Source organism: Anomaloglossus baeobatrachus, chromosome 2 (assembly GCF_048569485.1).
Source record: "Anomaloglossus baeobatrachus isolate aAnoBae1 chromosome 2, aAnoBae1.hap1, whole genome shotgun sequence".
NCBI classification, from domain to species: domain Eukaryota; kingdom Metazoa; phylum Chordata; class Amphibia; order Anura; family Aromobatidae; genus Anomaloglossus; species Anomaloglossus baeobatrachus.
Genome location: NC_134354.1, coordinates 787,204,324 through 787,227,375, shown reverse-complemented (window position 1 = coordinate 787,227,375; position 23,052 = coordinate 787,204,324). Strand labels below are relative to the sequence as shown.

Below are 23,052 nucleotides of genomic sequence, written 5' to 3'. Positions count from 1 at the left end.
GAGGACGAAGGAGACGGGCGGTCACTGAATACTGAGGACGGAGGAGACGGGTGGTCACTGAATACTGAGGACGGAGGAGACAAGCGATCATTGAATACTGAGGACGGAGGAGACGGGCGGTCACTGAATACTGAGGACGGAGGAGACGGGCGGTCACTGAATACTGAGGACGGAGGAGACGGGCAGTCACTGAATACTGAGGACGTAGGAGACGGGTGGTCACTGAATACTGAGGACGGAAGAGATGGGCGGTCACTGAATACTGAGGACGGAGGAGACGAGCGATCACTGAATACTGAGGACGGAGGAGACAAGCGATCATTGAATACTGAGGACGGAGGAGACGGGCGGTCACTGAATACTGAGGACGGAGGAGACGGGCGGTCACTGAATACTGAGGACAGAGGAGACGGGCTGTCACTGAATACTGAGGACGGAGGAGACGGGCTGTCACTGAATACTGAGGACGGAGGAGACGGGCGGTCACTGAATACTGAGGACGGAGGAGACGGGCGGTCACTGAATACTGAGGACGGAGGAGACGGGCGGTCACTGAATACTGAGAACGGAGGAGACGGGCGGTCACTGGATACTGAGGACGGAGGAGACGGGCGGTCACTGAATACTGAGGACGGAGGAGACGGGCGGTCACTGAATACTGAGAACGGAGGAGACGGGCGGTCACTGAAGACTGAGGACGGAGGAGACGGGCGGTCACTGAATACTGAGAACGGAGGAGACGGGCGGTCACTGAAGACTGAGAATGGAGGAGACGGGCGGTCACTGAATACTGAGAATGGAGGAGACGGGCGGTCACTGGATACTGAGGACGGAGGAGACGGGCGGTCACTCCTCGGACCCTTTTGTGGATATTTCGCACCCCTCCCCCGTCCTCTGCTGAGTGTGATTCTTCACTTCTACCGTGTTTCCCCGAAAGTAAGGCCCTGTCTTACATTAATTTTACCCCCAAAAGTCCCACCCTGCCTTACTTTCGGGGGAGGCCTTACATTGGAAAAAAAAATGACAATTTTTTACAATTTTTGTACAGTACGGCATCCCCTGCAGCCTCCCCATTGTTTCACAGTCCGGCATCCACCCCATCCTCCCCCCTGCAGCCTCCCCATACAGTGGTTCTGCCCCCCACTCTGCCACCACACACACTGACACATACGGTACCGGTACAGCCCCACACGGCACCCACACACATCGTACCGGTACCGTACACACACACACACACACTGACACATACAGCCCCATACGGCACCCATACACATACCGTACACATACCGTACACACGCACACACACACACAGAGAGTTTTGGAACTTACCGTTACTTTCCTTCTGTTTCGATCTCCTCTGCGGTGCCGGGCTGACGATTCGGATGCCGGGGACGCTGGACCAATCGGAGCGAGCCTGCAGGTGGTGACGTCGCGGCTGATTCGGCCAATCAGCTGCGAGCCGGCTGACTGGCCAATCACAGCTCGAGCTGATGGCCAGCAGGGAGCCTGTGACGAACAGGCTGATCGGCCAATCAGCATCGAGCAGGAAGGGCGTTGACCCGGGACGCGCCGCAGGCCGGCGAGATTGCGGGGGCCATTCACCGGAGGCGGACCATGGGTGGCACCCATAGGCGGCCTTACATTCCCCGGGCCCCCCGCTACCCTGCCTTACAATCGGGGGGTGCCCTACATTGGCGGACCCCCCCGAAACCCCCTTCCTGCCTTACTTTCGGGGGGTCCTACTTTCGGGGAAACACGGTAACAAATTGGATTTTCAGATTCAGAACATTTTGTTTTTCTTCTATTTATTATCAAAGCTACAAAAAAAAAAATCCATATAAATTAACCCTTCCCTCTCCTCAGGGGTCTCATTATCCGCTCTGCGTGGGGCCGTCCTGCCAGTCCCAGATGTGTAAGGAGCCGTCATTAGCGGCAGACAGCAGCGTCCTCTCTTTCCACGGATGCCAGGAGTGGACGGTGACCCTGGGGACGCTGCCGTCCTCACACTCCCCCATCGCGGAGTGACCCCGGTGGGTGAACAGCGCATCGACCTCCTTCACGGCGGCGTCCCATTGTCTTGTATCGTAGATCTGGACCGTACCATCAAAGCCTGCATGGGGGGGGGGGGGGGAATAAAGAGTTAATGTAATGGACAGATCCCTACAGTGAGAGCAGGGTATATAGCTGGGGGGGGTCGCGCCTCTTACGCCGCTAATACCGGACATTATACCTGAGATGGAGATGCAATCTTCCAGTCGCGGAGCCCAGCAGACACACGTCAGATCCTCGGGGGCGGGGCCATCGGATGATTTGGCTTTGCCACATTTCAGCGGAGCCCCCATATCCCGAGCATCTGTGATGGCGATGTGGCCCTCAGAGGACAGGCTGGCAATCTTGGCACTGGGGTCTTGGTGGTCGGGCTGCACAGCGGAGACCCATCGTCCAGCCCCGGGCACATTCGGGGCCACGGGTCCCTCGCTGGCGATCCCTGGTTGCCGGATGTCGGCGATTATCTGCCGGCCGCTCAGACAGCACAGGTGGAAAGTGCTGGGATCCAGGAAGGACAGTGACCCGATCGCCTCGCTGCAAGAGACAGCTGGGGGGAGGGAAGAAGCTGGTATTAAAATGGATCTGTCGCTCTAGTCACAACCAAAGCTGCTTGTCTCCTAACACTCTGCGATGCTGATCAGTGTGGGTGATACCCCTTTGATCCGCTTCACCTATTTCCCACAATGCAACACATCAAAAAATGTGACGGCAGGAAGCAGCTCTGCAGTCCGAGAGCTAACAGAAAGGCAGCAGAATCCTGATTGTAGCTCTGCAGCCTGAGAGCTAACAGAAAGGCAGCAGAATCCTGATTGTAGCTCTGCAGCCCGAGAGCTAACACAAAGACAGCAGAATCCTGACTGCAGCTCAAGCCCGAGAGCTAACACAAAGACAGCAGAATCCTGACTGCAGCTCAAGCCCGAGAGCTAACAGAAAGGTAGCAGAATCCTGAGTGCAGCTCTGCAGCCTGAGAGCTAACAAAAAGGCAGCAGAATCCTGATTGTAGCTCTGCAGTCCGAGAGCTAACACAAAGACAGCAGAATCCTGATTGTAGCTCTGCAGCCCGAGAGCTAACACAAAGACAGCAGAATCCTGATTGTAGCTCTGCAGTCCGAGAGCTAACAGAAAGGTAGCAGAATCCTGATTGTAGCTCTGCAGTCCGAGAGCTAACAGAAAGGCAGCAGAATCCTGATTGTAGCTCTGCAGCCTGAGAGCTAACAAAAAGGCAGCAGAATCCTGAGTGCAGCTCTGCAGCCCGAGAGCTAACACAAAGACAGCAGAATCCTGAGTGCAGCTCAAGCCCGAGAGCTAACAGAAAGGTAGCAGAATCCTGAGTGCAGCTCTGCAGCCTGAGAGCTAACAAAAAGGCAGCAGAATCCTGATTGTAGCTCTGCAGCCTGAGAGCTAACAAAAAGGCAGCAGAATCCTGAGTGCAGCTCTGCAGCCTGAGAGCTAACAAAAAGGCAGCAGAATCCTGAGTGCAGCTCTGCAGCCCGAGAGCTAACACAAAGACAGCAGAATCCTGAGTGCAGCTCAAGCCCGAGAGCTAACAGAAAGGTAGCAGAATCCTGAGTGCAGCTCTGCAGCCTGAGAGCTAACAAAAAGGCAGCAGAATCCTGAGTGCAGCTCTGGAAGTGATTAGGAAATCTTGATCCCTTTTGAATCAATACCATACTCTAGTCACAACTAAAGCTGCGTTTGCCTTTCTGCCATCCCAACAGTTCCCCACAGTGGTCAAGAATGAATTGGAAACAAGCAGCATTATGAATGCAGCTCTGGAGGTGTCAGTTCTCATATGGTTGGCAATCTTAGAATAGTCAGTTCGATGTAAGCCCATGACGGGCACCTTCAGGAGCGGCAGCTTTGCTTTTCTATACTGCATTTACGTACAAAGCTGGAACCCATTTTTAGTTTTCTCTGACAACCTTTATAGGGCAGATGATCAGTGCTGCCCCCGGCTGTGTCCGCTGCGTGGGGAAGGAGCAGAGATCATGCCTGGCACTAAATTACCCACAATACAGCACAGTAGGGGGCAGCATCCAGCAGCCATCCTCTGTCATCCGCCATCCCTCCAACTGTCATCCCTCCTCCGTCATGTGTCATCCCTCCTCCGTCATCCCTCCTCCGTCATCCCTCCTCCGTCATGCGTCATCCCTCCTCCGTCATCCCTCCTCCGTCATGCGTCATCCCTCCTCCGTCATCCCTCCTCCGTCATGCGTCATCCCTCCTCCGTCACACGTCATCCCTCCTCCGTCATCCCTCCTCCGTCACGCGTCATCCCTCCTCCGTCATCCCTCCTCCGTCATGCGTCATCCCTCCTCCGTCATCCCTCCTCCGTCATGCGTCATCCCTCCTCCGTCACACGTCATCCCTCCTCCGTCACGCGTCATCCCTCCTCCGTCACGCGTCATCCCTCCTCCGTCACGCGTCATCCCTCCTCCGTCACGCGTCATCCCTCCTCCGTCATCCCTCCTCCGTCACGCGTCATCCCTCCTCCGTCATCCCTCCTCCGTCACGCGTCATCCCTCCTCCGTCATCCCTCCTCCGTCACGCGTCATCCCTCCTCCGTCATCCCTCCTCCGTCACGCGTCATCCCTCCTCCGTCACGCGTCATCCCTCCTCCGTCATCCCTCCTCCGTCACGCGTCATCCCTCCTCCGTCACGCGTCATCCCTCCTCCGTCACGCGTCATCCCTCCTCCGTCACGCGTCATCCCTCCTCCGTCATCCCTCCTCCGTCACGCGTCATCCCTCCTCCGTCACGCGTCATCCCTCCTCCGTCACGCGTCATCCCTCCTCCGTCATCCCTCCTCCGTCATGCGTCATCCCTCCTCCGTCATCCCTCCTCCGTCATCCGTCATCCCTCCTCCGTCATGCGTCATCCCTCCTCCGTCATCCCTCCTCCGTCATGCGTCATCCCTCCTCCGTCATCCCTCCTCCGTCACGCGTCATCCCTCCTCCGTCATCCCTCCTCCGTCACGCGTCATCCCTCCTCCGTCATCCCTCCTCCGTCACGCGTCATCCCTCCTCCGTCATCCCTCCTCCGTCACGCGTCATCCCTCCTCCGTCATCCCTCCTCCGTCACGCGTCATCCCTCCTCCGTCATCCCTCCTCCGTCACGCGTCATCCCTCCTCCGTCACGCGTCATCCCTCCTCCGTCACGCGTCATCCCTCCTCCGTCATCCCTCCTCCGTCACGCGTCATCCCTCCTCCGTCACGCGTCATCCCTCCTCCGTCACGCGTCATCCCTCCACCGTCATCCCTCCTCCGTCACGCGACATCCCTCCTCCGTCATCCCTCCTCCGTCATCCCTCCTCCGTCATCCCTCCTCCGTCACGCGTCATCCCTCCACCGTCATCCCTCCTCCGTCACGCGACATCCCTCCTCCGTCACGCGACATCCCTCCTCCGTCACGCGACATCCCTCCTCCGTCACGCGACATCCCTCCTCCGTCATCCCTCCTCCGTCATGCGTCATCCCTCCTCCGTCACGCGCCATCCCTCCTCCGTCACGCGCCATCCCTCCTCCGTCACGCGCCATCCCTCCTCCGTCACGCGCCATCCCTCCTCCGTCACGCGCCATCCCTCCTCCGTCACGCGCCATCCCTCCTCCGTCACGCGTCATCCCTCCTCCGTCATGCGTCATCCCTCCTCCGTCATGCGTCATCCCTCCTCCGTCCTCCCTCCTCCGTCATGCGTCCTCCCTCCTCCGTCATGCGTCCTCCCTCCTCCGTCATGCGTCCTCCCTCCTCCGTCATGCGTCCTCCCTCCTCCGTCATGCGTCCTCCCTCCTCCGTCATGCGTCCTCCCTCCTCCGTCATGCGTCCTCCCTCCTCCGTCATGCGTCCTCCCTCCTCCGTCATGCGTCCTCCCTCCTCCGTCATGCGTCATCCCTCCTCCGTCCCTCCCCCTATGTACACGGCTACGTCCTACCACTCACCCAGTGTGTAGAGGCGCGCGGCTGTCTCTATCTCCGTGATGTGAACGCCATTGACCCGAGACCCGTGCAGCACGCAGGGTGGTCCGGCACCCGACACGGCAAGCTTAGTCCATGTTTCTTTACTGGGATCGGAAAGAATGGAAATCGTCGGCTGAATGACATCTGTAAGGCAAATAACAGCACGTAAGAGCGGAAAACAGCAGCTACCAGAGAATAGTAGCTGTTCACAATGTTATATTAAAAGGGAATGTAGCTCATAAAAAGGGAAACATCACAAATGAGAAGATAAGAAAATACAGAAAGAGGAATATTACCTTTATCCTCCGCTCCTATCTGCCAGATCTGGACACGAGACGGAGAAGGACCAGAGGAGGCGAGAAGACTGAAAGACACACCCGAAGAGGTCACCGGCACAGCCCAACACAGATACGTATGGACATATATGTGCGGCATACAGAAAAACAACTGCTATAATACTGCCCCTATGTACAAGAATATAACTACTATAATACTGCCCCCTATATACAAGAATATAACTACTATAATACTGCCCCTATGTACAAGAATATAACTACTATAATACTGCTCCTATGTACAAGAATATAACTACTATAATACTGCTCCTATGTACAAGAATATAACTACTATAATACTGCTCCTATGTACAAGAATATAACTACTATAATACTGCTCCTATGTACAAGAATATAACTACTATAATACTGCCCCCTATGTACAAGAATATAACTACTATAATACTGCCCCCTATATACAAGAATATAACTACTATAATACTGCCCCTATGTACAAGAATATAACTACTATAATACTGCCCCTATGTACAAGAATATAACTACTATAATACTGCTCCTATGTACAAGAATATAACTACTATAATACTGCCCCCTATATACAAGAATATAACTACTATAATACTGCTCCTATGTACAAGAATATAACTACTATAATACTGCCCCCTATGTACAAGAATATAACTACTATAATACTGCCCCCTATAAACAAGAATATAACTACTATAATACTGCCCCCTATATACAAGAATATAACTACTATAATACTGCCCCTATGTACAAGAATATAACTACTATAATACTGCCCCCTATGTACAAGAATATAACTACTATAATACTGCCCCCTATGTACAAGAATATAACTACTATAATACTGCCCCCTATATACAAGAATATAACTACTATAATACTGCCCCTATGTACAAGAATATAACTAATATAATACTGCCCCTATGTACAAGAATATAACTACTATAATACTGCCCCCTATATACAAGAATATAACTACTATAATACTGCCCCTATGTACAAGAATATAACTACTATAATACTGCCCCTATGTACAAGAATATAACTACTATAATACTGCTCCCTATGTACAAGAATATAACTACTATAATACTGCCCCTATGTACAAGAATATAACTACTATAATACTGCTCCCTATGTACAAGAATATAACTACTATAATACTGCCCCTATGTACAAGAATATAACTACTATAATACTGCCCCTATGTACAAGAATATAACTACTATAATACTGCCCCTATGTACAAGAATATAACTACTATATACTGCCCCTATGTACAAGAATATAACTACTATAATACTGCCCCTATGTACAAGAATATAACTACTATAATACTGCCCCCTATGTACAAGAATATAACTACTATAATACTGCCCCTATGTACAAGAATATAACTACTATATACTGCCCCTTATGTACAAGAATATCACTACTATAATACTGCTCCTATATACAAGAATATAACTACTATAATACTGCCCCTATGTACAAGAATATAACTACTATAATACTGCTCCTATATACAAGAATATAACTACTATAATACTGCCCCTATGTACAAGAATATAACTACTATAATACTGCCCCTATGTACAAGAATATAACCACTATAATACTGCCCCTATGTACAAGAATATAACTACTATAATACTGCCCCTATGTACAAGAATATAACTACTATATACTGCCCCTTATGTACAAGAATATAACTACTATAATACTGCCCCTATGTACAAGAATATAACTACTATATACTGCCCCCTATATACAAGAATATAACTACTATAATACTGCCCCTATGTACAAGAATATAACTACTATAATACTGCCCCCTATGTACAAGAATATAACTACTATAATACTGCCCCCTATGTACAAGAATATAACTACTATAATACTGCCCCTATGTACAAGAATATAACTACTATAATACTGCTCCTATATACAAGAATATAACTACTATAATAGTGCCCCTATGTACAAGAATATAACTACTATAATGCTGCCCCTATGTACAAGAATATAACTACTATAATACTGCCCCTATGTACAAGAATATAACTACTATAATACTGCCCCCTATGTACAAGAATATAACTACTATAATACTGCCCCCTATGTACAAGAATATAACTACTATAATACTGCTCCCTATATACAAGAATATATCTACTATAATACTGCCCCTATATACAAGAATATAACTACTATAATACTGCCCCCTATGTACAAGAATATAACTACTATAATACTGCCCCTATGTACAAGAATATAACTACTATAATACTGCCCCCTATGTACAAGAATATAACTACTATAATACTGCCCCCTATGTACAAGAATATAACTACTATAATACTGCCCCCTATGTACAAGAATATAACTACTATAATACTGCCCCTATGTACAAGAATATAACTACTATATACTGCCCCTTATGTACAAGAATATAACTACTATATACTGCCCCCTATATACAAGAATATAACTACTATAATACTGCTCCTATATACAAGAATATAACTACTATAATACTGCCCCTATGTACAAGAATATAACTACTATAATACTGCCCCTATGTACAAGAATATAACTACTATAATACTGCCCCCTATGTACAAGAATATAACTACTATAATACTGCCTCCTATGTACAAGAATATAACTACTATAATACTGCCCTCTATGTACAAGAATATAACTACTATAATACTGCCCCCTATGTACAAGAATATAACTACTATAATACTGCCCTCTATGTACAAGAATATAACTACTATAATACTGTCCTCTATGTACAAGAATATAACTACTATAATACTGCCCTCTATGTACAAGAATATAACTACTATAATACTGTCCTCTATGTACAAGAATATAACTACTATAATACTGCCCTCTATGTACAAGAATATAACTACTATAATACTGCCCTCTATGTACAAGAATATAACTACTATAATACTGCCCCTATGTACAAGAATATAACTACTATAATACTGCCCCCTATATACAAGAATATAACTACTATAATACTGGCCCCTATATACAAGAATATAACTACTATAATACTGCTCCTATATACAAGAATATAACTGCTATAATAGTGCCCCTATGTACAAGAATATAACTACTATAATACTGCCCTCTATGTACAAGAATATAACTACTATAATACTGCCCTCTATGTACAAGAATATAACTACTATAATACTGCCCCTATGTACAAGAATATAACTACTATAATACTGCCCCCTATATACAAGAATATAACTACTATAATACTGGCCCCTATATACAAGAATATAACTACTATAATACTGCTCCTATATACAAGAATATAACTGCTATAATAGTGCCCCTATATACAAGAATATAACTACTATAATACTGCTCCTATATACAAGAATATAACTACTATAATAGTGCCCCTATATACAAGAATATAACTACTATAATACTGCTCCTATATACAAGAATATAACTACTATAATACTGCCCCTATGTACAAGAATATAACTACTATAATACTGCCCCCTATATACAAGAATATAACTACTATAATACTGCTCCTATATACAAGAATATAACTGCTATAATACTGCCCCTATGTACAAGAATATAACTGCTATAATACTGCTTCTATTAGTACATATTGGAGTCATTTAGTCATTGATAGCTACTATTTATTTCCTCTGATTTTCCGCTCGAGGTGTTATTACTCTGCAGTGAGCAGAGATCCAGGACTGCACATAACAGGAAGGGAAATCACTGCTGGTTCCTGTGCAGATTCTCAGATACTGGGAGAGTCCAGGCCACACCCGCACAGTGAACAATAGAGGAGCACCTGACAGTGATGATACCTGCGGAGTGCAGGAGACTCAGGAAAGGCAAAACTGCAGGAAGCAATCTACACGAGACATGACAGGAGAGCAATAAGTACGAATAGTGAGTGCAGCTCTGGAGTATAATACAGGATCAGTAATGTATGTACACAGTGACTGCACCAGCAGAATAGAGAGTGCAGCTCTGGAGTATAATACAGGAGGTAACCCAGGATCAGTAATGTAATGTATGTACACAGTGACTGCACCAGCAGAATAGTGAGTGCAGCTCTGGGGTATAATACAGGAGGTAACTCAGGATCAGTAATGTAATGTATGTACACAGTGACTGCACCAGCAGAATAGTGAGTGCAGCTCTGGAGTATAATACAGGAGGTAACTCAGGATCAGTAATGTAATGTATGTACACAGTGACCAGCAGAATAGTGAGTGCAGCTCTGGGGTATAATACAGGAGGTAACTCAGGATCAGTAATGTAATGTATGTACACAGTGACTGCACCAGCAGAATAGTGAGTGCAGCTCTGGAGTATAATACAGGAGGTAACTCAGGATCAGTAATGTAATGTATGTACACAGTGACCAGCAGAATAGTGAGTGCAGCTCTGGAGTATAATACAGGAGGTAACTCAGGATCAGTAATGTATGTACACAGTGACTGCACCAGCAGAATAGTGAGTGCAGCTCTGGAGTATAATATAGGAGGTAACTCAGGATCAGTAATGTAATGTATGTACACAGTGACTGCACCAGCAGAATAGTGAGTGCAGCTCTGGAGTATAATACAGGAGGTAACTCAGCATCAGTAATGTATGTACACAGTGACTGCACCAGCAGAATAGAGAGTGCAGCTCTGGAGTATAATACAGGAGGTAACTCAGGATCAGTAATGTATGTACACAGTGACTGCACCAGCAGAATAGTGAGTGCAGCTCTGGAGTATAATACAGGCTGTAACTCCGGATCAGTAATGTAATGTATGTATACAGTGACTGCACCAGCAGAATAGTGAGTGCAGCTCTGGAGTATAATACAGGAGGTAACTCAGGATCAGTAATGTAATGTATGTACACAGGGACTGCACCAGCAGAATAGTGAGTGCAGCTCTGGAGTATAATACAGGAGGTAACTCAGGATCAGTAATGTAATGTATGTACACAGTGACTGCACCAGCAGAATAGTGAGTGCAGCTCTGGAGTATAATACAGGAGGTAACTCAGGATCAGTAATGTAATGTATGTACACAGTGACTGCACCAGCAGAATAGTGAGTGCAGCTCTGGAGTATAATACAGGAGGTAACATAGGATCAGTAATGTAGTGTATGTACACAGTGACTGCACCAGCAGAATAGTGAGTGCAGCTCTGGAGTATAATACAGGAGGTAACTCAGGATCAGTAATGTAATGTATGTACACAGGGACTGCACCAGCAGAATAGTGAGTGCAGCTCTGGAGTATAATACAGGAGGTAACTCAGGATCAGTAATGTAATGTATGTACACAGTGACTGCACCAGCAGAATAGTGAGTGCAGCTCTGGAGTATAATACAGGAGGTAACTCAGGATCAGTAATGTAATGTATGTACACAGTGACTGCACCAGCAGAATATTGAGTGCAGCTCTGGAGTATAATACAGGAGGTAACTCAGGATCAGTAATGTAATGTATGTACACAGTGACTGCACCAGCAGAATAGTGAGTGCAGCTCTGGAGTATAATACAGGAGGTAACTCAGGATCAGTAATGTAATGTATGTACACAGTGACTGCACCAGCAGAATAGTGAGTGCAGCTCTGGAGTATAATACAGGAGGTAACTCAGGATCAGTAATGTAATGTATGTACACAGGGACTGCACCAGCAGAATAGTGAGTGCAGCTCTGAAGTATAATACAGGAGGTAACTCAGGATCAGTAATGTAATGTATGTACACAGTGACTGCACCAGCAGAATAGTGAGTGCAGCTCTGGAGTATAATACAGGAGGTAACTCAGGATCAGTAATGTATGTACACAGTGACTGCACCAGCAGAATAGTGAGTGCAGCTCTGGAGTATAATACAGGAGGTAACTCAGGATCAGTAATGTAATGTGGCCTATCTGGGGCGTCTCGTACCTTGTTCCCGGGAAGCGTTTCAGGCTGTAGACCGGATGCTGGGAGAATCCTCCGTACTCCACCTTCAGATCCCTCTCTGGACACAGGCCCTGTGCGGGGAGAGGAAGGGGCAAGCGAATTCCTGAGCAATGTTTACATACCCCGCCCGGGAGACAGCAGAGAACAATAGCGGAGGGGAAGTTTAGCAGGGCAGAGCCGCGAGCTCTGAATGTGACAGGCAGGAGGCTTTCCCAGGATCCTGAATGGTAAATTATCAATATGGGGAGGGGGGGGAGGGGAGGCAGCCTCTCGGACATCACCAACAGGAGCCCCTAACAGCCCCCAGGGACGGGTCCATCAAGGCACTGACACATTCACTCTGCCCTAATGCTTGGAGTATTTGCCATGCAGGAGTCTGGGAGAGCTGGGTGATGTGCCATGCAGGAGTCTGGGAGAGCTGGGTGATGTGCCATGCAGGAGCCTGGGAGAGCTGGGTGATGTGCCATGCAGGAGTCTGGGAGAGCTGGGTGATGTGCCATGCAGGAGCCTGGGAGAGCTGGGTGATGTGCCATGCAGGAGTCTGGGAGAGCTGGGTGATGTGCCATGCAGGAGTCTGGGAGAGCTGGGTGATGTGCCATGCAGGAGCCTGGGAGAGCTGGGTGATGTGCCATGCAGGAGCCTGGGAGAGCTGGGTGATGGGCCATGCAGGAGCCTGGGAGAGCTGGGTGATGGGCCACGCAGGAGCCTGGGAGAGCTGGGTGATGGGCCACGCAGGAGTCTGGGAGAGCTGGGTGATGGGCCACGCAGGAGTCTGGGAGAGCTGAGTGATGTGCCACGCAGGAGCCTGGGAGAGCTGGGTGATGTGCCACGCAGGAGCCTGGGAGAGCTGGGTGATGTGCCATGCAGGAGTCTGGGAGAGCTGAGTGATGTGCCATGCAGGAGTCTGGGAGAGCCGGGTGATGTGCCATGCAGGAGTCTGGGAAAGCTGGGTGATGTGCCATGCAGGATTCTGGGAGAGCTGGATGATGTGCCATGCAGGATTCTGGGAAAGCTGGGTGATGTGCCATGCAGGAGTCTGGGAAAGCTGGGTGATGTGCCATGCAGGATTCTGGGAGAGCTGGGTGACGGGCCATGCAGGATTCTGGGAGAGCTGGGTGATGTGCCATGCTGGATTCTGGGAGAGCTGGGTGACGGGCCATGCAGGATTCTGGGAGAGCTGGGTGACGGGCCATGCAGGAGTCTGGGAGAGCCGGGTGCAATCCCATGTGCTGCTGTAGGGAGGGTCAATGCTAGTGTCAGTACATGAGAATGTGTAGGAGACTGATACCGCCACCTGGTGGTGAAAAGTCAGACTGCAGGCTGAAGTTTAGGAACAAAGTTAACCCTTTTGCACTGCAGCCATTTTTTTTTTTTATCTCCAGAGCCTTATAATAAAAAAAAAATATATATAAAAAATAAAAATTAACCCCCTGTGGTCACCTGGTTCTGCTGCTCGTGGAGCTTCTGCGGGAAGAGCAGCTGCAGGATCTCGTGTCTCCGGCCCCCGGTGAACCCCGCGATGCAGAAACCTGCAGGACACGACCGTCAATAACGCACAGAGGACCCCGGGTACGAGCGGCTTAAAGGGGAACTCCGGCCTCCACCAAACCCTGCACTGACCGCCGCTGATGAGACACCACAAGTCCCAGCACACCCTGAAGATCAGTACCAGGATGATGGGAGCTGTGGTTTCCCAGCAGGTGGCGCGTCACAGGTCACATATGTGTAAGTCACCCCCATAATTACCGCCCAAACATCAGACAAGCCCCCCCAAGAAAGACCGCAACAGCGGAGAACGCACTCTTATCACCCGACCAATCCAAGACTCGCGTCGCCTCCTGCAGCTCAAAGTCATGAAGATCCTTATATCTGAGAAGAAAGAGGAAGAACAATCACTGAGATCCCCCACAACATGACCAACAGATCCCCCATAACAGAGCGTCACCCACAGATCCCGCCATAACAGAGCGTCACCCGCAGATCCCCCACAACATGACCAACAGATCCCCCATAAGAGTCACCCACAGATCCCCCATAACAGAGCGTCACCCACAGATCCCCCATAACATGATCCACAGATCCCCCATAACAGAGAGTCACCCACAGATCCCCCATAACAGAGCATCACCCGCAGATCCCCCATAACAGAGCGTCACCCGCAGATCCCCCATAACAGAGCGTCATCCACAGATCCCCCATAACAGAGCGTCACCCACAGATCCCCCATAACATGATCCACAGATCCCACATAACAGAGCGTCCTCCACAGATCCCCCATAACAGAGCGTCCTCCACAGATCCCCCATAACAGAGCGTCACCCACAGATCCCCCATAACAGAGCGTCACCCACAGATCCCCCATAACAGAGCGTCACCCACAGATCCCCCATAACAGAGCGTCACCCACAGATCCCCCATAACAGAGCATCATCCACAGATCCCCCATAACAGAGCGTCACCCGCAGATCCCCCCATAACAGAGCGTCACCCACAGATCCCCCATAACAGAGCGTCACCCACAGATCCCCCATAACAGAGCGTCACCCACAGATCCCCCATAACAGAGAGTCACCCACAGATCCATCATAACAGAGAGTCACCCACAGATCCCCCATAACAGAGAGTCACCCACAGATCCCCCATAACAGAGAGTCAGCCACAGATCCCCCATAACATGATCCACAGATCCCCCATAACAGAGCGTCCTCCACAGATCCCCCATAACAGAGCGTCATCCACAGATCCCCCATAACAGAGCGTCACCCACAGATCCCCCATAACATGATCCACAGATCCCCCATAACAGAGAGTCACCCACAGATCCCCCATAACAGAGCATCACCCGCAGATCCCCCATAACAGAGCGTCACCCGCAGATCCCCCATAACAGAGCGTCATCCACAGATCCCCCCCATAACAGAGCGTCATCCACAGATCCCCCCCATAACAGAGCGTCACCCACAGATCCCCCATAACAGAGCGTCACCCACAGATCCCCCCATAACAGAGCGTCATCCACAGATCCCCCCATAACAGAGCGTCATCCACAGATCCCCCATAACAGAGAGTCACCCACAGATCCCCCCATAACAGAGCGTCATCCACAGATCCCCCCATAACAGAGCGTCATCCACAGATCCCCCCATAACAGAGCGTCACCCACAGATCCCCCCATAACACAGCGTCATCCACAGATCCCCCCATAACAGAGCGTCATCCACAGATCCCCCCATAACAGAGCGTCATCCACAGATCCCCCCATAACAGAGCGTCATCCCCAGATCCCCCCATAACAGAGCGTCACCCACAGATCCCGATAACACTGGGTCCCTCACAGATCCCCATAACACTGGATCACCAGCAGATCCCCTGCACTCACAGTTTTATAGATTCCACTATCCAGTCCTCAGGATCCATTGGTGAATGGTTGAGGTTAAATTCTCCAACTTCTTCTGGTCAGACGGTCACGTGACACGTTGAAGACACGTGACAGTATAGCGTCTTTATACACCATGCTGAACATTACAGCTCTCTGCCCAAAACAAACATGGCCACTACGCTCCCGCCTCCTTACTGCTCATAGCCAGGAAGCCTTATTGTTTACTGGCGGCTCATCTGTAATGGTAACAGAATTAACTGTTTTTCCGTCTTTTAATAGATACCATGTTTATTCATTTGAATATCAGTTATTACTAATCTGTGATGTTATTTTCAGTTGGAAATGTGCCCGAGTCAAACATGGCCGCTCGGCCGCTTTGTTCTCTTTTTGCGCATGCGCGGCCTGCTAATGCTGAAAAGGCAGTTTATTTTCGGTGCGTCACTGCAGTTAGCAGCGTACTGCACATGCGCACAGAGCATCGTCTTTGATCTCTTGAAATGTGAGGTGGTGGCGGGGCTGGGTTATCACTGGTGGTTTATATTGGGGTGCTGTAGAACTACAAGTCTCAGAGGTGCAGAATTTGAGTTTTTTGGTGTTAGATCAATATCAGGGCAATGATGGTTCATAAGTGAAGAGTGGGCACTAGGACGATTTCCATTGATGTCGCCATTTTTATTTTTGCTGCTCTCCCTCTTCAGGAGCCATAATATTTATATTTTCTCCTTCTAATACTTTTTTTTTTCTCTATTGATTTTGGTTAAATAATTTAATGTTGTCATAGACGGAATTTGTTTTCAGTAATGTTAAATTTTTTTTTTTTTTTTTACCAGTTTGTATTCGATTCTTATTGGTAGGTGGTAAATTTCAAAAATGACATTTGTGTTTTTTATTATTATTATTATTATTATTATTATTATTATTATTATTATTAATAATAAAAAAGACAAATGTCGTTTTTGAAACGTAGCACCTACCAATAAGAATTGAATACAAACTGGTAAAAAAAAATAATTTTTATATATATATATATATATATATATATATATATATATATATATATATATATATATAATAAAAAATTATTTTTTTTTTACCAGTTTTGTATTCAATTCTTATTGGTAGGTGCTACATGAATAAAGACTGGTAAAAATGAAAAAGGTCAGAATTTTAGTTTTTTTTTTTCTGGTTTCTAGCAATTAAAATGCAATAGAAACTGATAAAAATCATTTGGTAGTGCTGCAAAAATATTCCATCTGTGAATGACACCTAACTCATAAATTAATCAGTGTTAAAAAAAATTATAGATTTTTTTTTTTATTTTTTTCAGCAATGCCAAATTGAAAAAAAAAAAAAAGAACATTCGGCATTGTGGGGAAATTTTTTTTATTTATATAAAAAAAAATATTTTTTTTTTGCCCCCCACAATGCCGAATGTTTATTATTTTTTTTTTTTTTTCAATTTGGCATTGCTGAAAAAAATAAAAAAAAAAATCTATAATTTTTTTTAACACTGATTAATTTATGAGTTAGGTGTCATTCACAGATGGAATATTTTTGCAGCACTACCAAATGATTTTTATCAGTTTCTATTGCATTTTAATTGCTAGGAACCAAAAAAAACCCCTAAAATTCTGACCTTTTTCATTTTTCTTTACCAGTTTTTATTCATGTAGCACCTACCAATAAGAATTGAATACAAACTGGTAAAAAAAAAAATTATATATATATATATATATATATATATATATATATATATATATATATATATATATATATATATATAAATTTTTTTTTTTACCAGTTTGTATTCAATTCTTATTGGTAGGTGCTAAGTTTCAAAAACGACATTTGTCTTTTTTAATAATAATAATAATAATAATAATAATAATAAAAAATACATGTCATTTTTGAAATGTACCACCTACCAATAAGAATTGAATAAATTGGTAAAATAAAAATTATAAACACTGATTAATTTATGGCTTAAATGTCATTCCCAGATGGATTTTATATTTTTGCAGCACTACCAATTGATTTTTTTTTTTTAATCAGTGTTTATTGCACTGTTATTGCTAGGTGCCACAAAAGCTAAAATTCTGACTTTTTCATCTTTCTCGTAGCTTATGGGTTAAATAATGTCATGTATTCACAGATGGAATTTATATGTCTGCAGCAATGCGGAGTATCCTTACTTATTGTTTAGTTGAGGAAGGGGTAGGAGGATTCAATATTATTTTTTTATTTTTGAGCCCTGACCCTGCGTCCACTTTATCTTCCTCTATGTATTACATTACTTTTACTACATTACATTTCCACCTTCTTCCTAAGAATCCATGATACTTGTGCTGCGCTCTGGTGGTATCCATAATTTTTTTTCCTGGACCCACAGAAGTGTATTGTGTTTTTTTTTTTTTTTTTTTTTTTTTTTTTTATTTGCTCCACCAATCAATACTGGCTATCTCTGCGATTTTCCGTTGATCGTGCGATCTGTGAAAAACCAGACATTAACAGCCCCGTAGATTCACAGGCTCGAGCGCGCTCTATGAAAAACCTGGCTGACACTTGCACGTCTGGACAAGGCCTAATGCTGGGCTTCACCGGGGCCCCAAGATGGCGGCCATGGGGTCTTCTGTAAAAGATACTTTAATGAAGGCTTGGAGCAATCACCACAACATGCCACGTAGATGATGGCAGTTACAGCCACTGCCGGGATAAGGCCACGTTCACATGAAGCCTCCCTGATGCGGCTTTTGTGATTTACTAAAAATGCGGTAAAAAAAATCTGTTCACTGCATTTTCAATGCGAAAAGGGACCCCCCCCCCCAAAAAAAAACCCAAAACAAAACGCAACCCCATACACCCATGACACATTTTTGGTGCACTATCTGCCTCCTCCATACAAGAGCTGTACACATGGCTCCTATAGAATCCATAGGGCTGCGTTATATGATGGGTAATACACCAGAGGGCGCTGATGAGCTGCAGCCTCACAGGTGGCTCCGGCCTCCTCGGGGTCGTTATGTGGCTCCATTCAGCTCAGCTGGATCCTATCCTAATTCTGGGGCGGCACAGCAGCTGGCGCCGCCTCTCTGCACTCTGTTTTATAAGGGTAAGAGTTTGCATCCATCCTGGTGATGGACATCGCTTTTCTAGCTCGATTTCAAGGCCACTTTATTTTTCACGCTTTGAGGCAGAGGTCACACGGCTAGTAATCACTCGTTACAACAGATTCTGCAGAGATCCACTGGCAAAAAAATTGTGGCAAGATATATATATATATTAGCGCTATAAATTCCACAGCGCTTTACATACATTGGCAACACTGTCCCCATTGGGGCTCACAAGCTAGAGTCCCTATCTGTATGTCTTTGTAGTCTGGGAGGAAACCGGAGACCCCAGAGGAAACCCACGCAAACAAGGAGAGAACATACAATCTCCTTGCAGATCGTGTCCATGGTGGGATTTGAACCCAGGACCCCAGCGCCGCGAGACTGCAGTGCTGACCACTGAGCCGCCGCGAGACTGCAGTGCTGACCACTGAGCCGCCGCGAGACTGCAGTGCTGACCACTGAGCCGCCGCGAGACTGCAGTGCTGACCACTGAGCCGCCGCGAGACTGCAGTGCTGACCACTGAGCCGCCGCGAGACTGCAGTGCTGACCACTGAGCCGCCGCGAGACTGCAGTGCTGACCACTGAGCCGCCGCGAGACTGCAGTGCTGACCACTGAGCCGCCGCGAGACTGCAGTGCTGACCACTGAGCCACCGCGAGACTGCAGTGCTGACCACTGAGCCGCCGCGAGACTGCAGTGCTGACCACTGAGCCGCCGCGAGACTGCAGTGCTGACCACTGAGCCACCGTGCCGCCCATATATATAATTTTTTTTTTTTTTTTTTTTTTTTTTTTTTTTTTAGTTCTTTTGTGCATTTTGAAAACAATTGACTTCTGCAAAATCTTTCTTTTAACATTGGAGTCTATGGACTAAAGGATCCAGCACTTGATCGCTGCTTCGTCATCCGGGTTTTATCTTTCACTTGTAAAGAATCCGTTTTTTGCTCACTGGAAGGTAAATAACAATCCGGTAGCGGAGCTGTTTGCCATAGACTTCCATACAAAAAAACGGATCCTGCAAAAATATATTTTTTTTTTTTCTTTCAAGACAGATAAAAAGGTTTTTTTTTTGCCAATGCATAGCTTAAGGTCGTGTGCACATATTGCAGATTCATCGTGATTTTGTTGTACTATTTCAGTGTAGATTTATCACAAAATCTGAAGCGAATCCTGATACTAGAAAAGTGAATGAGAATCCTGAAGACTTTTTTTTTTTTTTCTTTAGTGCATGTTTTTTTTTTTTCCTTTTTTGGGCTAAAAAAAACGCAGGAAAAAAACAGGAGCTGCTGCAGTGTTTTTTTTTTTTGTTTTTTTTTTCTTCTGCAAAATCTGCAAGGAAATAAGTAATGTGTGCACAGCGCTTCTGAATTCTCTCACTTTGCTGGGACAGGGATGGACGTGTTGATTTGGGCAATAAACTGCAAGAAAATTATGAGAAAAAAACCTCACTGTGCGCACATCGCCTTTTAATGTTTTATTTTTGCAAATTTGTGATGAAGCATCAGTGTTTCCAGAATTGCAGCGTCTTGGCAGCCACGCTGCTCTCAGGTGACAGGTCTTGTGGCTTTTTATTAATTAAATTCATTTTATTATATTTTTTTTTTTTTTCATGTAATGTAGCCATATGAGGACTTGTGTTTTTTTTTTTTTTTTTTGTTTGTTTGTTTTTTTAATAGATGAGTTGTAGTTCTGTCAATGTGCAGAAAGTTTGCATTTTATACCACTGCTCTGATTAGTTTTTTTTTTTCTGTTTTTCTACGGTGCAGATCTGACTAAGGCTGCTTTCACACATCCGTTTTTTTTTTTTTTTTTTTTTTGCAGTGCGGCTCAAAAACCTATGTAACGGATGCGGCGAAAAAAACTGATCCGTTGCATAAGTTTTTCCATGCGGCCCGTCCGTTTTTTTTGCCGGATCCGGCTTGATACTGAGCATGCGCAGTTGAAAAAACAGCATCCGGCGTCCATAGGCTTGCATTGGAAATCGCTTTGCATCGCACCGGATCCGGCGCGATGCGTTTTTTTTCGCCGCACAAAAAAACATGCCAGGCAACGTTCCATCCGGCCGCCGCATGGGCTAAATATGCCGCATTCGGCAAAAAACAGAAGCAATGCAAGGCCATGCGGCACAATACGGCGCTAGTGCCAGTCTATGCGGAAAAAACACAACCGGCGGCAAAAAAAGTTGCGTTTTTTCTGCAAAGCGCCATATTGTGCCGCTCAGCAAAAACCAGATGTGTGAAAGCAGCCTAAGGAATAGGGTTATCCACAGGCAATACATGTGCTGCTTTGGAAACTTTTTTTTTATTTTTTTTTATTTTTTATATGCTATTCTTAATGATTCTTTTGGAAGTAATATTTTATGGCAATATTTATAGCTGAAGTAGTTATGAACTTGGTAATATCAGTCAATTGCAACCTTTTCTGTTTTAATTTTTTTTTTTGTCATATTTTTTAACTTTTAGTTTTTTTTTTCCTTAAAGCACCACTCCAGTGTTTTTTTTTTTTTGTTTTTTTTTGTTTTTTGTTAGTAAGCACCACTGGAGTGGCACCTTAAGGGCGCTTTTCCACCTGCGAGTTCCTGACTGCACTCGCACCAGTGTTAATCAATGAGGCAGTTTCATCATAGCATGCTGTGACTTGCACCGAGTCTCGGCTCACGTGTGTGTAAAATCGCACTGCACTGGCATGTTATGTGCGGTGCATGCAGAGACAGACAGCGGAGGAGATGGGGAGAAAGTGATCCCTCCATCTTCTCCGCTCCTGTGATAAGATCGCAGGATCACATCACACTCGCATGACCCTCGGCTGACGCCGCAGCACAGGCTCATTAGCAGATCACTTCCCATGCTGTCGCCTCACGAGCTCTGCGCAAGTGGAAAAGCGCCTTAAGGCCGGTGTCACACTTGCGAGTGTAAAATCGGAGCGATTCTCATGCTGGAAAGTAGCACGAGCTCTGTCAGTGTGGATCCGTGTGCAATGCAACACAAATGCGATTCTGTGATTTTTCTCATGATTGTAGTCCATGTGATCCGTTTTTATTCTCAGCAGCTATGTCATCTGCCATACAGCTCTGCTACATGGCCGCTGACAGCAGACACAGACAGCCATGTAGCAGAGCTGAATGGCCGCTGACAGCAGCCACAGACAGCCATGTAGCAGAGCTGAATGGCCGCTGACAGCAGCCACAGACAGAGCCATGTAGCAGAGCTGAATGGCCGCTGACCGAGCCATGTAGCAGAGCTGAATGGCCGCTGACCGAGCCATGTAGCAGAGCTGAATGGCCGCTGACCGAGCCATGTAGCAGAGCTGAATGGCCGCTGACAGCAGCCACAGACAGAGCCATGTAGCAGAGCTGAATGGCCGCTGACAGCAGCCACAGACAGAGCCATGTAGCAGAGCTGAATAGCCGCTGACAGCAGCCACAGACAGAGCCATGTAGCAGAGCTGAATGGCCGCTGACAGCAGCCACAGACAGAGCCATGTAGCAGAGCTGAATGGCCGCTGACCGAGCCATGTAGCAGAGCTGAATGGCCGCTGACCGAGCCATGTAGCAGAGCTGAATGGCCGCTGACCGAGCCATGTAGCAGAGCTGAATGGCCGCTGACCGAGCCATGTAGCAGAGCTGAATGGCCGCTGACCGAGCCATGTAGCAGAGCTGAATGGCCGCTGACCGAGCCATGTAGCAGAGCTGAATGGCCGCTGACCGAGCCATGTAGCAGAGCTGAATGGCCGCTGACCGAGCCATGTAGCAGAGCTGAATGGCCGCTGACCGAGCCATGTAGCAGAGCTGAATGGCCGCTGACCGAGCCATGTAGCAGAGCTGAATGGCCGCTGACCGAGCCATGTAGCAGAGCTGAATGGCCGCTGACCGAGCCATGTAGCAGAGCTGAATGGCCGCTGACCGAGCCATGTAGCAGAGCTGAATGGCCGCTGACCGAGCCATGTAGCAGAGCTGAATGGCCGCTGACCGAGCCATGTAGCAGAGCTGAATGGCCGCTGACCGAGCCATGTAGCAGAGCTGAATGGCCGCTGACCGAGCCATGTAGCAGAGCTGAATGGCCGCTGACCGAGCCATGTAGCAGAGCTGAATGGCCGCTGACCGAGCCATGTAGCAGAGCTGAATGGCCGCTGACCGAGCCATGTAGCAGAGCTGAATGGCCGCTGACCGAGCCATGTAGCAGAGCTGAATGGCCGCTGACCGAGCCATGTAGCAGAGCTGAATGGCCGCTGACCGAGCCATGTAGCAGAGCTGAATGGCCG

General features: G+C 47.0%; 2 protein-coding genes across 6 annotated transcripts in view; one reads left to right on the top strand and one right to left on the bottom strand.

Annotated features, from left to right (window-relative positions):
* Window positions 1-1,804: 1,804 nt before the first annotated feature.
* Window positions 1,805-15,851, bottom strand: WDR73 (WD repeat domain 73). The gene is made up of 8 exons (XM_075337638.1): window positions 15,684-15,851; window positions 14,106-14,173; window positions 13,745-13,833; window positions 12,287-12,375; window positions 6,298-6,365; window positions 5,984-6,145; window positions 2,231-2,596; window positions 1,805-2,110 (listed from the first exon to the last, which is right to left on the bottom strand). Exons 1-8 carry the CDS (start codon window positions 15,719-15,721, stop codon window positions 1,872-1,874), a joined length of 1,119 nt encoding a protein of 372 aa, XP_075193753.1. The 5' UTR covers window positions 15,722-15,851; the 3' UTR covers window positions 1,805-1,871.
* LOC142292332 (piwi-like protein 1) overlaps window positions 15,849-23,052 on the top strand; it is a 177,474-nt gene continuing 170,270 nt past the window's right edge. For 3 of the 5 annotated variants that reach the window (XM_075337636.1, XM_075337637.1, XM_075337633.1), the window contains exon 1: window positions 16,134-16,182. The gene's annotated coding sequence lies outside the window, so the exon portion shown is untranslated. The other 2 variants (XM_075337635.1, XM_075337634.1) reach the window with 2 other exon arrangements.

Coding starts and splice junctions, on each gene's coding strand:
- WDR73 (XM_075337638.1), bottom strand. CDS start 15,721: ATGGATCCTGAGGACTGGATAGTGGAATCTATAAAACT. Junction 14,174..15,683: donor ATAGTGGAATCTATAAAACT/GTGAGTGCAGGG, acceptor CTTTCTTCTCAG/ATATAAGGATCTTCATGACT. Junction 12,376..13,744: donor TCCACGAGCAGCAGAACCAG/GTGACCACAGGG, acceptor CTCCCCGCACAG/GGCCTGTGTCCAGAGAGGGA.